Genomic DNA, 16653 nt, shown 5'->3' on the forward strand with positions numbered 1-16653 from the left:
ATTTTCATTCCTCCTTAGATACAAGTTAGAGCTGGAGTATTGCAAATGTTGCATTCTTGATCAGAAAAGGGAGAGAAGGATAAATTTGGCATTTACAGTCACTCAATATAATATCTGAAGTGGAGAAGCTTTTAGAGACAAGAATTTGGGGGGGGCGGAAATAAAAGGCATTTGGACAAGCATGGACCTTTGTGAAGGGAAAATAGCGTTTGACTCATTTCATTTACGTTTTTTGATGAAGTAATTGAGTGAATAAGAGCAGTACAGTTGATGTTTGCATATGGACTTTCAAAAGGAGTTTGATACAATGCCACATAATAGGCTTGTTAGCAAAATTGAATCCCATGGGATAAAATGGGAAGAAACAGCATGGCGGCAAGGTAGCACAAAGGTTAGCACTGTTGTTTCACAGCGCCAGGGACCCGGGTTCGATTCCCGCTTGTGTCATTGCCTGCAGAGTCTGCACATTCTCCCCATGTCTGCGTGGATTTCCTCCGGGTGCTCTGGTTTCCTCCCACAAGTCCCGAAAGATGTGCTTGTTAGGTGAATTGGACATTGTGAATTCTCCCTCAGTGTACCCGAACAGGTGCTGGAGTGTGGCGACTAGGGGTTTTTCACAGTAACTTTATTGCAGTGTTAATGTAAGCCTACTTGTGACAATAATAAAGATTGTGATTATGGATGCAATTTTTGCGAGGAAGTAGCAATGTGGATGCAATTTTAGCTGAGCATCGACATGAGAATTGTGATAAATAGCTATTTTTCAGAGGGAGGTGCAGTGTATTCAGTACTAAAACCACTTCTGTTTTTGCTATACACTAATAAGTTAGACTTGGGAGTATGGGGCACAATTTCAGAATTTGCAAATTACACAACTTGGAGGAACAGTGGGGAAGATGGTAGAGTTCAAGAGAATAATAGGCTGATAGACAAATAGGGTGGTTTTCTGTGAAAGAGCTAATGCAGACTTGATGGGTCTAAGGCTTCGTCTGTGCAGTACTATTCTGTGATTAGTGTGTTGGTTGATGCTGGCTGAATCAGATGAACTTCACAACTTAGTTCAGAAATTTTGCAATTAAAAGAGTATCCTTTCCAACAACACCTGACATTACCCATCACCTGACAAAAGCTCAGCATTGGACATTCTCACCTAAAGGCTTTGAAGAGCATGGCGTTTGTCTCAAAACAAATATCAAAGTCTACCAGGCAGTGGTTCTTGTCATAATATACACACAGGTATATGATGGTGCACAGACAGGCAGTGATTGACACACATGATGACCAGTGAACACACACAACACAGCAGCCAATCACCAGACAGGACACGGCCACTATAAAGCCAGAGGGCACTAGTTTTCCTGCACTCTCGGGATCCAGCCTCTGAGACAGTCAAAGCTTGTGAGCAGCAACTAGAACATACACCATGTGGTGGTAAGATAGTCTGGTCAGGTTAGCCTCAGGTCTCCAGTCAACTCAGCATAGTGTCAACACTATGTCAACAGTTAAAGTATGTATAATAGTTAAGAGTTCAATAAAATCGAGTTGCATTTCTTCAAGTGTTGGAAGCCTGTCCCTCTCACTACTGCAGCAAACACAGTCCTTGCAGACCCAGTTTACCCAACACATCAGGTATTGACATGAAGGAAAAATAATTTTGCACTCAACTTTGGTCATACCTGTGGTGTTGACTTTAGCTCAGTGGCAGTATTTCAGAGTCAGAAGATTGTGTGTTCGAGTTTTACTTTCGGATTGTCTAGGCTGAACTTCAGTGCAGTACTGAGGTTGTGCTGCACAGGTCGGAGGTGCCATTTATCAGATGAAACATTTATTTTTTTCCAATTAAGGGACAATTTAGTGTGGCCAATCCACCTACCCTGCACATCTTTGGGTTGTGGGGGTGACACCCACGCAAACTCCACACAAACAGTGACCCAGAGCCGGGATCGAACCTGGGAGCTCAGCGCCGTGAGATAGCAGTGCTAACCACTGCGCCACTGTGCTGCCCTCAGAAATTATTTTCTACGAACTGTTGCTACGGGCATACAAACTAGCAGCACAAGTAGGCCACTTAGTCCTTTGAACTTGCACTGCTATTCAATAAGATCATGCAAGATCAGATTTGTAACCTGTCCCTGAACCTTTGACCCACTTTATCAAAGATGTATTTGCCCCATCTTAAAAATATTCTTAGACTCTCCTTCCACCACCTTTTAGGAAAGGAGTTCTAAAGGCTAACTACCCTGAGAGAAAATGTTCTCCTCACCTTTGTCTTAAATGGGCAATCCCTTATCTTTAAACACTGACCCCTAGTTCTAGATTCACCCAAAAGAGGAGGTATCCTCTCCACATCTAGCCTGTCATTATCCCTCAGGATCTTAACGGTTTTAATCAAATTGCTCTTCTAAAATCCAGTGGATACAAGCCTAACGTGTCCAGCCTTTCCTCAAAAGACAGCCTGCCCTGCCTAGTACTAGTCCAGTAAACCTTCTGTGAACTGCCAACATATTTAGATCCATCTTTAAATAAAATGAAAGTAAAGTCACCATTGTCCCAGGTGACCATAGGCTCCCCTTTGAGGGGGAGAGCTGACTGGTGTTAATTTAACCTGAGGATCACTACACCTCGGGCGAGGGGCAAGGTTAAGAAGGTGGGGCCTTAATGATACCCTCAGCTGGTATGGGAATTGAACCCGTGTTATTGGCCTTGTTCTGCATCACAAATTAACTGTCCATCCAATTGAACTAAGAAGGCCCCCATCCTTAAGTAAGGAGACAAGTACTATATGCAGTATAATAAGAATACTGTACTCAGAACAGTACAAGTACTGTGAGCAGTATGATACGAATCTTGTACGCAGATATGGTCTTACCAATGTCCTGTACAACTGAAGAATAATCTCCCTATTTTTGTATTCAATTCCCCTTGCAACGAACAACAACATTCTGTTAGCTTTCCTAATTATTTACTCTACTTGCATACTAGCTTGTTTTTAATTCATGCACTGAGATAACCAGATCCCCCTGAATCTTGGAGCATTGCAATCTCTCGCCATTTAGATAATATGCTTTTTTTATTCCCCCTGCCAAAATGGACAATTTCACATTTGCACACAATATACTCCATTTGCCAGATCTTGGCCCTCTCATTTAACCTATCATTGTTCCTTTGTATCCTCCTTACGTCCTCTTCACAACTTAGATTCTACCTATCTTTTTGTCATCGGAAAATTTAGCAACCATACCTTCAGTCCCTCCATCCAAGCTATATATATAAGTTGCAAAAGATTGAGACGCCAGCACTGATCCTTGTGGCACACCACTCATTACGTTCTGTCAACTAGAAAAAGGCCCATTTATGCCTATTGTTTCCTTTTAGCTAGCCAATATGTTACCTCCTGTACAGTGATCTTTTATTTTCCGCATTAACCTTTGATTCCTCAACAAGACTTTATAAAACTCCTCAACGACTTCCCCTCGGACTGATCTGTTCCCTGTAAGAATACTATTCATGACGCCCTATGCTACTCTTGCTCAAGTATTAGCTTTGTTTTTCCCCTTGTTCCGCACTGTAACCAATCACTGTTTGTCAACGTACCATTGGTCAATGTTCTCTGTTGATTATTCTTTTGTCTACTGTGTACATTCCCTCGGCCACAGGAAAATACTTTTCTGTGTACTTCGGTACATGTAACAATAAATCAAATCAAAGTCAAAGATGTGGCACCTTATCAAATTTCTTCTGGATATCTAAATACAGTACATTTACCGGTTCCCCTTTATCCACAGCACATGATATTTCTTCAAAAATCTCCAATAAATTAGTTAAACTTGAATTCCCTTTCATAAAACCACGTTAACTTTGTCCGATTGTTTTGATTTCTCTCAGTGCCCTGCTATAACATCTTTAATAATAGCTCTCCACATTTTCACGATACTAGGTGTTAAGCTAAACTGGTTTATAATTTCCTGCTTTCTGTCTCCCCATTCGAAGAAAGGAGTTTTCATTTGGTATTTTCCAATCCTGGAGCTACCTTTATGTTTTATGATGTTAGATAATAGTGTTCTCTCCTTGTTGGTTCAGTTTTGTTTTGAAAATAAATCCTGTTAAACTAGGTAATGGTTCAATTAATGTTTATTTTTGTTTTATCCGTTAGTAATGTAAAGTAACAAAAATGGTTAGAAAGTAAGATGTACCACTGAATAATAAATTTAGGGTACCTCCAACAAGCTTCCGCTTGTGGCACCATCTTCAATTCTGCTTTTCGGAAGGGGTTCGCAAAGTAAGCAGTGCAGTCAAAAATCACACGGTGAACAATGCAGACAATTTGGCTTTATGGGTAAAGGATACTTGAATTGTACCACTTTTTTTCAAATGTTTTGGACTTGCCTCATTGCGTGTGAATGTTTCTCAATGCATTTGCATTTTTAATCTATAATCTTCCTTATTTTCTACAGACTGAAGAGAAGTCCAGACTTCAAGATGAGCTAGAAGAATCCAAGGACAAAGCTCGTAGAAGATCCATTGGAAACATTAAATTTATTGGTGAACTGTTCAAACTTAAAATGCTGACAGAAGCCATTATGCATGACTGTGTTGTGAAACTACTAAAAAACCATGATGAGGAGTCATTAGAATGTTTATGCAGGCTATTGACCACAATCGGCAAGGACCTTGACTTTGAAAAAGCAAAAGTAAGTGGAAAAGGGTTGATTTATTTTGGCATTTTTGTGGTTTGATGGCATCATTGTCTTCAATGGATTTCTCAATTGGGTATGCGTTTTAAAGGAGTTCTGCAGGGCATGGTCATAATGATCTCTGGAAAGAAGAGCTTGTCGTATGAGGAACGGTTGTGGACTCTGGGTCTGTACTCGTTGGCGTTTAGAAGGATGAGGGGGGATCGTATTGAAACGTACAGGATACTGTCTGGGCTGGATAGAATAGACGTGGAGAGGATGTTTCCACTTGCATGAGATTCTAGGAGCAGAGGACACAATCTTAGACTAAAGGGACGATCCTTTAAAACAGAGATGAGGAGGAATTTCGTCAGCCAGGGTGGTGGATCTGTGGAACAGAAGGCTGTGGAGGCCAATTCACTGAGTGTCTTTTAGACAGAGATAGATAGGTTCTTTATCAATAAGAGCATCAGAGGTAATGGAGAGAAGGCAGGAGAATGGGGATGAGAAAAATATCAGCCATGATTGAATGGCAGACTCGATGGGCTGAGTGGCCTAATTCTGCACCTATGTCTTATAGTTTTACAACAGGGGCAGCACGGTGGCCTAGTGGTTAGCACAACCGCCTCACGGCGCTGAGGTCCCAGGTTCGATCCCGGCTCTGGGTCACTGTCTGTGTGGAGTTTGCACATTCTCCCCGTGTCTGCGTGGGTTTCGCCCCCACAACCCAAAAATGTGCAGAGTAGGTGGATTGGCCACGCTAAATTGCCCCTTAATTGGAAAAAAAATAATTGGGTAATCTAAATTTATTTAAAAAAAAATAGTTTTACAACAAAGCTGAAAAATTTTATTAAATGATGTGAGTAATGCTCTGAATCGGAACATCACTATCCCCACATATCCAGGGTTGTTTGTTCAAATATGACTCTTTTAATGCCAAGCATTGACTCCCAATGCTCTGCCAATGGGAGAATTGTGCATCAGTGACTCACCCCAAATGTAACCGTAATTGAGATTGGACTCCCCTGGAGAGATTTACAAAATAATTTTTTTCATAAAAATTGAAAGAGAAATTTTTGACGAGGCCATTCTAAGGGCTTTAACCTGGAGTGTTCTATGTTATGCTAATTTCAGGTAATGCAAGGGTGAGTCACTTTTTTTTAAAGATGCCACAACTGACTCTCAAACTGTATTTTACAGTTTTGTTTGATAGCCATTTTGTGGAGTGCACTGGACATTTTTATTCTTTTGAGCTGCCCTCATGTTTTAGGTAGTAAATGCAGCACCAGGATGGAACTGAATCATGCAAGTCACTAAGCGCCAGGTTTATTGCTAGATCTCTCCCGAGTTAACAGAGAGAAATTCAACTCTGGTCATGCTGGGTTATTTGTGCGGACATCTAATGAGAACAGAATTGGACTCCGTGTTCTTGCATCACCCCTTTACAATGAAACATCTATTGACAATCATGAGCTCGGGTCAACATGGACAAGACCACTTGAGCAAAGTTCTAAAAGTTACTTGGTGACCTGTACAACCGCATGGACATTAAGGATTGAGATGGGAGAGGCATTGAGGTTTCACACACCAGAACGGTTTCTGTTGATGGTGCTGATCTGAGCCAAGCTACGGGTGTAATTGTGATACAAAGATGACCTAAGTGTCCTTTGGGTTAGGAAAGATAAACCAAGTAGTTGGTGCACCTATATTGGGATTGTGTGTAAATGCACGTAGGCTGAATTTTAACTTCACGCTCATGCTGTAATGGTGTGCCTGAGCGCCTCGTGCGCAATCAGAGTAGTTCATCAAAATGTTTTGTTCAGTTATAAAGAATCACCATTTTGGTAGAATACTGGAATCCTCGCAGCAGCTGTGGAATTAGAACCAGTCACTGGTTACAGCAATGTAAATAAAGAGGAGGCAATCAGTGAAAATTGGTAGGCAAAAAAATACAGCATGAAAGTCAGTTTGTTATGCATAGAAATAATTCCTGGTCACGTGCAAAGTGCAGATGCTATTTATGGTACTAATCAAATGTTAAGTAGCTCAGTGAAGCTACATGTACAGATACTTTTCATCTACCTTGGGAACTGTGTGCTGATGAATCTTTAATTTGTAAGTTAGAAATGGCTTCTCATTGTCTGTCAGGCATGTAGTGTTGCAGCGTATTTTTAAACATGCACACAATTTTCCAATCCATAGCTTCATGGTGGGCCTTCACCTAAAAGGTGTGTCAAAACTCTGAAAGCAATGTAAAGTAAATACCAGTCAGCTATTCAACAATCTCTTTTGCTGGTTGACTTTGCTGTTTTTGATATATTTACAAAAAGAGTACATGTTGATGCGTTAAACAATTTATTGGTCAGTGTACTGCAGACATGGCTAGTCTCTGTAGATGTACAAGGCTGATAGAGTTTCTTTGGGGTTAACAGTTACTGCTTTTGTCTGAAAACATGCTGTGTCAGAGATACTTTTGGTTGTGGAATGGATTTTTTTATTCATGGGATGTGGCATTGCTGACGAGGTCACCCTTTGTGCTGAGCTGCCTTCTAGAACAGCTGTGGTCTACTCATTGTAGGTACACCCACCAGAGTGTTAGGTGGAGAGTTCCATGGTTTTGATCCAGTGATGCTAAGGGAATGGTGATACATTTTCAAATGAGTCAGGATGATGTGTGACTTGGAAGTGGTGGTGTTCCTTGCATCTGCTGCCATTGTTCTTCTAGGCCAGGCTTGTCCAATCTTATTGCCAGGGGGCACATTTTAATATTTTTTTTTTCTCACTCATGGAGCCAAAGAGCAAATTTTGAAAGGGTAAGGCTTGGCACAACATCAAAAAGGGATTGCATCAATCATTAAAAAAAGTAATTGCAAATATAATCATTAGAAAGTACCAAGCAGCAGAGTTAATAAATAAAAGTTTTTTTTTAACTTTTTTGCTGAAGAAGCAGATCTAGAGAGGGAGGCAGTCCAGGCCTGTCCTGATCACCAGGGAAGGGGTGGGGATTCAGGCCAAGGGAAGGAGTCGAGTTTAATTAACACTGACCTTGCATTCTGCTCTGGTGGCACACACTCTGTTGTGGTTTGGCGGAAATCATACAAAAGGAGGGGAAGGAAATAGGTTGTCTTTCAGCCTGGGGTTTCCTCCTCTCTTGGCGGGCTTTATGGATAGGTTTTTGGGAAAGAGGGGGCAGGGTGTGTTTGTGTGTCCGGCTCACACAGGATCTTGCAGTCACCCACTCACTCACCCAGGCCATTTGTTCAAGATTCTACCCCAAAAGAAGCCAAAAATGTAAAGATATGCAGTTTGCTGAATTAAGTTGCTAAGATCTTTGGGCAATAGATGCTGCAATTTAGAATCAAAATCTTAAGATACGAAAAAGATAAATCCGTTTAGAAACTGGTTTAAATGAAGATTGCGGGTCAAGTATATTGGATTGAAGGAGCTTTGAAATCTTGCTGCAGTCTAAACTTTTGAATCAGTAAGGTCTTGAATTCCAGTGGGTTCCAGAATCCTATTTTGTTTCTGGCATAAATCATCCTTCACTAAAATAATACTAAAATATACGTGCAGAGTAGCAAAAGTATTCCTCCCCTTAAACATTCCACAAATGCAAAATTCATTCTTGCTTTGAGCAAAATGTATTTTGTTGTCCTCCAATGCTGTTGAAATATTTTGGAGATTTTCAGCTTCATGTGACAGTCACATCCAGGTGTGATGTAGTTTTCCTCCTATTCCAGTAAAGCTAGAGCACCCACAATGTATCGGGGAAAGCATATCACAGGCAGAAAATTTGCAAATAATGGTGAGGTACAAGTTTCAGGAAAGTGCAGTCTAAGCTGTCAAATAAAAAATTGAGTTAACGCTTTTTATTCCATTGACTTTTTTCACGTCTCTGAAGGAAACTGACTTTTCTACTGGATAAATAGTATTGCAAACATATCAATGTGGCTTGCACTTGTATTCGTAGAGAGAGTAATGTTGGGCTATAACTTCCAGGCTTCCCAGTGGCGGATTTGGTGGATGCCCCAAACATCCGCTGAGTAATCCAATCCCTCTTGGAACTTCCCAGGTAAACATTTGTAAAGCAATTATCCAGAAGCACTAACTCCCGCTGGGCAATTGCATGGACTGGGAACAATCTGAAAATGTGATTTTAAACCACACATTTTGGATGGTTCCACCGGGTTTCTGCTAATATTTACTACGCAAAAGTGGGAAGATTTAACATCTCTGCTAACTTCTGCCATTTTAAATACCGGGATCGACCCCCACATGGGATTCTCCCTTGATACACTCCCACTCCCCAGGAACTCATCTCTCCTGTCTTCTTCTCTTTCTCCAATCCTATCTACATACTGTAGTCACTTTCTCCCTGGCCTATCATTTTCAATGGGATCTTTAAACTTGCAGCATTAACTGCCTGAAAAGCAGGTTAAACAAAAGGGGGACATCACCTGCTTCAGTTCGACTTCAATGCTGAATGCCACACTGAGGCAGTTACGGCTTACCTTGAGTCAGACATTTGATGCTTCAGTAAGTTTGATAATTACAGTCAGCAGCACCAGGCAAGCATCAACGGCCAGCTTCAACAATACCACTGGAGAAAAATAGAAATAAGTACGATCTGATAGCTATTACAGAGTCATGGGCACAGGATGACATAATTTGGACCTGAATATTGAAGAGTATGTGACATTTAAAAAGGACAGGGAGTTAGAAAAAGATGGAGGCGGGGGTGTTAATTAATTATGGTATTAGCACGTTAGAGTGGGATGACCAAAATTCAGGAAACCAAGATGAAGAAGCGGTTTCAGTTGAGGTGAGAAATGATAAAGAAGACATTTGGTGGGAGTGATATACAGGCCCACAAATTGTACCTACACGGTAGGACAGTGTAAAGAAAGAAACAATGGGAACTTGTCAGAAAGGTCCGGCGATAATCATGGGGGATTTTAATCTACATATAGACTGAAAAATTAGGTGGGCAGGAGTCACGTAGGTAATTTATAGAATATGTTTGAGATAGTTTCTTAGAACAGCACATTCTAGAGCCAATGAGAGAACAGGCTATACTAGACAAGATGGAATTAATTGATAACCTCAGAGTAAAGCACCCTTAAGTAGCAGTGATCATATATGATTGAATTATACATTCATTTTGTAGGAGAGAAGAGTGGGTCCAAGACTAGTATTTTCAACTAAAATAAGAGCAATTATGAGGCATGAAAACAGAGTTAGCTGATGTGAACTGGCAGATGAGGTTAAGGAATAGGTCAATAGAGATGCAGTGATAGATATTTAAAGGGATACTTCAGAATACAGAGTAGATACGTTTCCATTACAAAGAAAAATTTCAAGGAGAGGACTCACTGTTAACTAAAAAGTTAAGAACAGTGTCAGACGTAAAGAAAAAGTATATAATTGCACAAAACAGGTGGTAGTTAGAAGACTGGACATAATATGAAAAATGACAAAAGATTAATAAGGAAGAAAAATTAGAGTAAGACGTAAAGTAAGAGTTTCGATAGATATTTAAATAAGAAAGTGTAACATTCAAAAAGGAGGAAAGCAGCAAACTGCCGGTCAATTAGCTTAACATCTGTCACAGGGAAAATGTTAAAACTATTATTAAGGATGTACTAGCACTTGGAAAAATTCAAAGCAATCAGGCAGAGTCAACATGATTTCCTGAAAAGAAAGTGATGTTAACATTCCTTTGAAAGAGTCGCATGCTATGGATAAAGAGGAACCGGTGGATGTACTGTACTTAGATTTCCAGTAGATGTGCCACATCAAAGGTTATTGCAGAAAGTTTTTTTAAATTAGAGTACCAAATGTATTTTTTTCCAATTAAGAGCCCATTTAGCATGGCCAATTCACCTACCCTGCACATCTTTGGGTTGTGGAGGTGAGACCCACGCAGACACTGGGTGAATGAGCAAACGTCACATGGACATTAACCCGGAACCAGGATCGAACTCGGGTCCTTAGCGCCGTGAGGCAGCAGTGCTACCCACTGTGCCACCGTGCGGAAACTAAAAGATCACTGTGTCCGGGGTAACATATTGGCATGGATAGAAAATTGGCTAACTAATTGGAAATGGAGTTGGTATAAATGAGTATACTGGCCCTTGTACTTAAGCCCACACCTCCACCATATCCCCATAACCCCACCTAACCATTCTGGACACTAAAGGGCAATTTAGCATGGCCAATCAACGTAACCTGCACATCATTGGTGAGACCACATCTAGTGTACTGTACACAGTATTGGTCTCGTTATTTAAGGAAGGCTGTAAATGCATTGGAAGCAGTTCAGTGAAGGACTAATACAAGGAATGGGTGGGTTTTCAGATGAGGAAAGGTTGAACAGATTAGGCTATAAAAATAAGACCCATTGGTGTGAGCAGGTAAGTGCTATATTATATTATTATTTTTTATTTATTTTATATTTGTTAATCAGAACTTGGTTGGGACTTAGAGGGATGGCAGGGAAGGCAGTGCAATGTTCCTCCTGCAGGATGTTTGAGGTGAGGGATGCCGTTAGTGTCCCTGCTGATTTTACCTGCAGGAAGTGCAGCCATCTCCAGCTCCTCCAAGACCGAGTTAGGGAGCTGGAGTTGGATGAACTTCGGATCATTCGGGAGGCAGAGGGGGTCATAGATAGGAGCTTCAGGGAAATAGTTACACCAAAGACTGGAGATAGATGGGTAACTGGAAGAGGGACTGGGAAGAAGCAGTCAGTGCAGGGACCCCCTGCGGTCATTCCCCTGAGTAACAAGTATACCGTTTTGGATACTTGTGAGGGGGGGCACTTACCAGGGGTAAGCCATGGGGTACGGGCCTCTGGCACGGAGTCTGTCCCTGTTGCTCAGAAGGGAAGGTGGGAGAGGAGCAGAGCATTAGTAATTGGGGACTCAATAGTCAGGGGCACAGATAGGAGATTTTGTGGGAGCGAGAGAGACTCACGTTTGGTATGTTGCCTCCCAGGTGCAAGGGTACGTGATGTCTCGGATCGTGTTTTCCGGGTCCTTAAGGGGGAGGGGGAGCAGCCCCAAGTCGTAGTCCACATTGGCACTAACGGCATAGGTAGGAAAGGGGACAAGGATGTCAGGCAGGCCTTTAGGGAGCTATGATGGAAGCTCAGAGCGAGAACAAACAGTGTTGTTATCTCTGGGTTGTTGCCCGTGCCACGTGATAGTGAGACGAGGAATAGGGAGAGAGAGCAATTAAACACGTGGCTACAGGGATGGTGCAGGCGGGATTGATTCAGATTTCTGGATAACTGGGGCTCTTTCTGGGGAAGGTTGGACCTCTATAGACAGGATGGTCTACATCTGAACCTGAGGGGCACCAATATCCTGGGGGGGAGATTTGTTAGTGCTCTTTGGGGGGGTTTAAACTAATTCAGCAGGGGCATGGGAACCTGGATTGTAGTTTTGGGGTACAGGAGATTGAGAGTATAGAGGTCAGGAGCACAGATTTGACTTCGCAGGAGGGTGCCAGTGTTCAGGTAGGTGGTTTGAAGTGTGTCTACTTCAATGCCAGGAGTATACGAAATAAGGTAGGGGAACTGGCAGCGTGGGTTGGTACCTGGGACTTCGATGTTGTGGCCATTTCAGAGACATGGATAGAGCAGGGACAGGAATGGTTGTTGCAGTTTCCGGGGTTTAGGTGTTTTAGTAAGCTCAGAGAAGGGGGCAAAAGAGGGGGAGGTGTGGCGCTGCTAGTCAAGGACAGTATTACGGTGGCGGAAAGGATGCTAGATGGGGACTCTTCCGAGGTAGTCTGGGCTGAGGTTAGAAACGGGAAAGGAAAGGTCACCCTGTTGGGAGTTTTCTATAGGCCACCTAATAGTTCTAGGGATGTAGAGTAAGGGATGGCGAAGATGATTCTGGAAAAGATCGAAAGTAACAGGGTAGTTGTTATGGGAGACTTTAACTTTCCAAATATTGACTGGAAAAGATATAGTTCTCGAGTACATTAGATGGGTCGTTCTTTGTACAATGTGTGCAGGAGGGTTTCCTGACACAATATGTTGACAGGCCAACAAGAGGCGAGGCCACGTTGGATTTTGGGTAATGAACCAGGCCAGGTGTTAGATCTGGAGGTAGGTGAGCACTTTGGAGACAGTGACCACAATTCAGTGACCTTTACGTTAGTGATGGAAAGGGATAAGTATACCCCACAGGGCAAGAGTTATAGCTGGGGGAAGGGCAATTATGATGCCATTATACATGACTTAGGATGTGTAGGTTGGAGAAGTAGGCAGGAAGAGTTGGGCACACTGGATATGTGGAGCTTGTTCAAGGAACAGCTATTGCGTGTTCTTGATAAGTATGTACCAGTCAGGCAGGGAGGAAGGGGTCGAGCGAGGGAACCGTGGTTTACCAAAGAAGTGGAATCTCTTGTTAAGAGGAAGAAGGAGGCCTATGTGAAGATGAGGCGTGAAGTTGCAGTTGGGGCGCTTGATAGTTACAAGGAAGTGAGGAAGGATCTAAAGAGAGAGCTAAGACGAGCAAGGAGGGGACATGAGAAGTCTTTGGCAGGTAGGATCAAGGAAAACCCAAAAGCTTTCTATCAGTATGTCAGGAATAAAAGAATGACTAGGGTAAGAGTAGGGCCAGTCAAGGACAGTGGTGGGAAGTTGTGTGTGGAGGCTGAAGAGATAAGCGAGATACTAAATGAATACTTTTCGTCAGTATTCACTCAGGGAAAAGATAATGTTGTGGAGGAGAACGCTGAGACCCAGGCTATTAGAATAGATGGCATTGAGGTGCGTAGGGAAGAAGTGTTGGCCATTCTGGACAAGGTGAAAATAGATAAGTCCCCGGGGCCTGATGGGATTTATCCTAGGATTCTCTGGGAAGCCAGGGAAGAGGTTGCTGAGCCTTTGGCTTTGATTTTTATGTTATCATTGGCTACAGGAATAGTGCCAGAGGACTGGAGGATAGCAAATGTGGTCCCTTTGTTCAAGAAGGGGAGTAGAGATAACCCCGGCAACTATAGGCCGGTGAGCCTCACGTCTGTTGTGGGTAAAGTCTTGGAGAGGATTATAAGAGATACGATTTATAATCATCTAGATAGGAATAATATGATTAGGGATAGTCAGCATGGTTTTGTGAAGAGTAGGTCTTGCCTCACAAACCTTATCGAGTTCTTTGAGAAGGTGACTGAACAGGTAGACGAGGGTAGAGCAGTTGATGTGGTGTATATGGATTTCAGTAAAGCGTTTGATAAGGTTCCCCACGGTCGGCTATTGCAGAAAATACGGAGGCTGGGGATTGAGGGTGATTTAGAGATGTGGATCAGAAATTGGCTAGTTGAAAGAAGACAGAGAGTGGTGGTTGATGGGAAAAGTTTAGAATGGAGTTCAGTTACGAGTGGCGTACCAAAAGGATCTGTTCTGGGGCCGTTGCTGTTTGTCATTTTTATAAATGATCTAGTGGAGGGCGCAGAAGGTTGGGTGAGTAAATTTGCAGACGACACTAAAGTCGGTGGAGTTGTAGACAGTGCGGAAGGATGTTTCAGGTTACAGAGGGACATAGATAAGCTGCAGAGCTGGGCTGAGAGGTGGCAAATGGAGTTTAATGTGGAGAAGTGTGAGGTGATTCACTTTGGAAAGAATAACAGGAATGCGGAATATTTGGCTAATGGTAAAATTCTTGGTAGTGTGGATGAGCAGAGGGATCTCGGTGTCCATGTACATAGATCCCTGAAAGTTGCCACCCAGGTTGATAGGGTTGTGAAGAAGGCCTATGGTGTGTTGGCCTTTATTGGTAGAGAGATTGAGTTCCGGAGCCATGAGGTCATGTTGCAGCTGTACAAAACTCTGGTACGGCCGCATTTGGAGTATTGCGTACAGTTCTGGTCGCCTCATTTTAGGAAGGACGTGGAAGCTTTGGAACGGGTGCAGAGGAGATTTACCAGGATGTTGCCTGGTATGGAGGGAAAATCTTATGAGGAAAGGCTGATGGACTTGAGGTTGTTTTCGTTAGAGAGAAGGTTAAGAGGTGACTTAATAGAGGCATACAAAATGATCAGAGGGTTAGATAGGGTGGACAGTGATAGCCTTCTCCTGCGGATGGAGGTGGCTAGCACGAGGGGACATAGCCTTAAATTGAGGGGTAATACATATAGGACAGAGGTCAGAGGTAGTTTTTTTACGCAAAGAGTGGTGAGGCCGTGGAATGCCCTACCTGCAACAGTAGTGAACTCGCCAACATTGAGGGCATTTAAAAGTTTATTGGATAAGCATATGGATGATAATGGCATAGTGTAGGTTAGATGGCCTTTAGTTTTTGACTTCCCATGTCGGTGCAACATCGTGGGCCGAAGGGCCTGTACTGCGCTGTATCGTTCTATGTTCTATGTACAGGAGTGTAGAGGAGTAAGAGGTGTTTGATTGAAACATACAAGAACATGAAGGGTTTTGATAGGGTGGATGTGGAAATGATGTTTCCCCCTGGTGGGAGAATCTAGAACTAGGGTCACTGTTTAAAAATCAGGGTTGCTCATTTAAGAGGGTGATGAGAATTTCTTTGAGGGTCGTGAGTCTTTTGATTCTTGCTCAAAAGGCTGTGGAAGCAGAGTCTTTAAATATTTTTAAGGTAGACCCGGATAGATTCTTGTTGAATGTGGAGTTGAGGTTACAATCAGATCAACCATGTTCTTATTGAATGGTGGAGCAGACTCAAGGGGCTTAATGGCCAACCCCTTCCTCTAATTGGTATGTCTGTGTGGAGGTTTCATAGCTCCTTATGATCTCTTTGAGGAAGATAGTCCTTTCCCTTGACCATCTCTGGTACTGGAGGTGGCAGCAGGCTGTGTGGTTTAAGACCTTTTGTGAACTCCTCCACTAAGTGGTCTGGGATGACACTGATATCCCTGTGGCCACTCCCCAATTTCTGGCAGGAACTGAGCTGTTGAAATGAAGAACTTGTATCAGGAGTACCGACTGCAGCCTACCACCTGCACTATGCCACTCTGAGTTTTGAAATACACTCAAATCTCAATTATACATGACATTTGTACTGATTACCTGCTGACTACATATCGGACTAGTAATTATGCTCTAGTTGAATCAGAAGTTGAGACTAAAATTTATATCACTACAATTTTTGTTTCTTAATTATTAGCCAAGAGCAATGTGTGTTTACTTCAGGAGCAAGATCTGCTAAGATTTTTCTGCTGTTATGGTCTTTATACTTCAGCTTAGTGAGGATTTAGATAGTATCATGTTAGATGAGCTTCTCATCTTCTACACTTTTAACGTGTTCAAAATCCTAAATCCTCTTGATCCGTAACAATTGGAATATCAATTTAAAGCTGTTTGAACTCTTGATCTTTTTCACTTTGGAAACTGCAGTGCTGGTTTGAAGTTTATTCTGTGCTGAGATCAGTTGCTTTGATTCTAATCAAGGTGCTATAAATCACTAATGTTTCTGGCGAAAGTGCTACACAGGGAAATGCTGTTTTATGAGTGTTCTTGCTTTCACTGCCTTGTAAGTTCTGTGACAGATTGAGTTATGCATTTCCTATGAGACACAGTATAAAGAAAGTTAAAGTTAAGGTTCCCTTGAAAAATTTGTGCCCGCTTTTTTTTGTAGTTAAGTGACTTATTTATGCCGCATTAACATCATGAATGTTTTACTTGACAGTACTGAACCTGGAGGAGAACGTGGCCCCAATACCAAATCTGCTGCACTTGGCAGACTTGTAGGTGGCAGAGATGCATGTGGACCAATATGGAGATCTGTAAATGTGAATTAGGATTCTATGCTTTATTTGTTCATTGTGCTCAAAATGTGGCAACTAATGAACGCCAATTAGAATGAAAGAGAAATTGTGTAGTTATGTTTGAATGGGGCACAGATAAGCTAAATATCAGATTTGGTTCAAATTGTCAGGAGTTTAACACATCCAGAAAGTTTATGGTTGACGGTTTTCCAAATGGTTTTGATTCTGGATTCTAAAA

The 16653-nt window shown here is 42.2% G+C and overlaps 1 protein-coding gene across 30 annotated transcripts in view; it reads left to right on the top strand.

The window, feature by feature from the left end:
* The window catches only part of LOC119979278 (eukaryotic translation initiation factor 4 gamma 3-like), a 504690-nt gene that overhangs the window by 395893 nt on the left and 92144 nt on the right, over positions 1–16653 (top strand). For all 30 annotated transcript variants that reach the window (XM_038821282.1, XM_038821283.1, XM_038821288.1 and 27 more), the window contains one exon: positions 4455–4691. In XM_038821282.1, coding sequence (XP_038677210.1) covers positions 4455–4691 — 237 coding nt within the window. The remainder of the gene's footprint in view (positions 1–4454; positions 4692–16653) is intronic.

The sequence above is a fragment of the Scyliorhinus canicula genome, chromosome 16 (genome assembly GCF_902713615.1).
Source record: "Scyliorhinus canicula chromosome 16, sScyCan1.1, whole genome shotgun sequence".
Classification (NCBI taxonomy): Eukaryota; Metazoa; Chordata; class Chondrichthyes; order Carcharhiniformes; family Scyliorhinidae; genus Scyliorhinus; species Scyliorhinus canicula.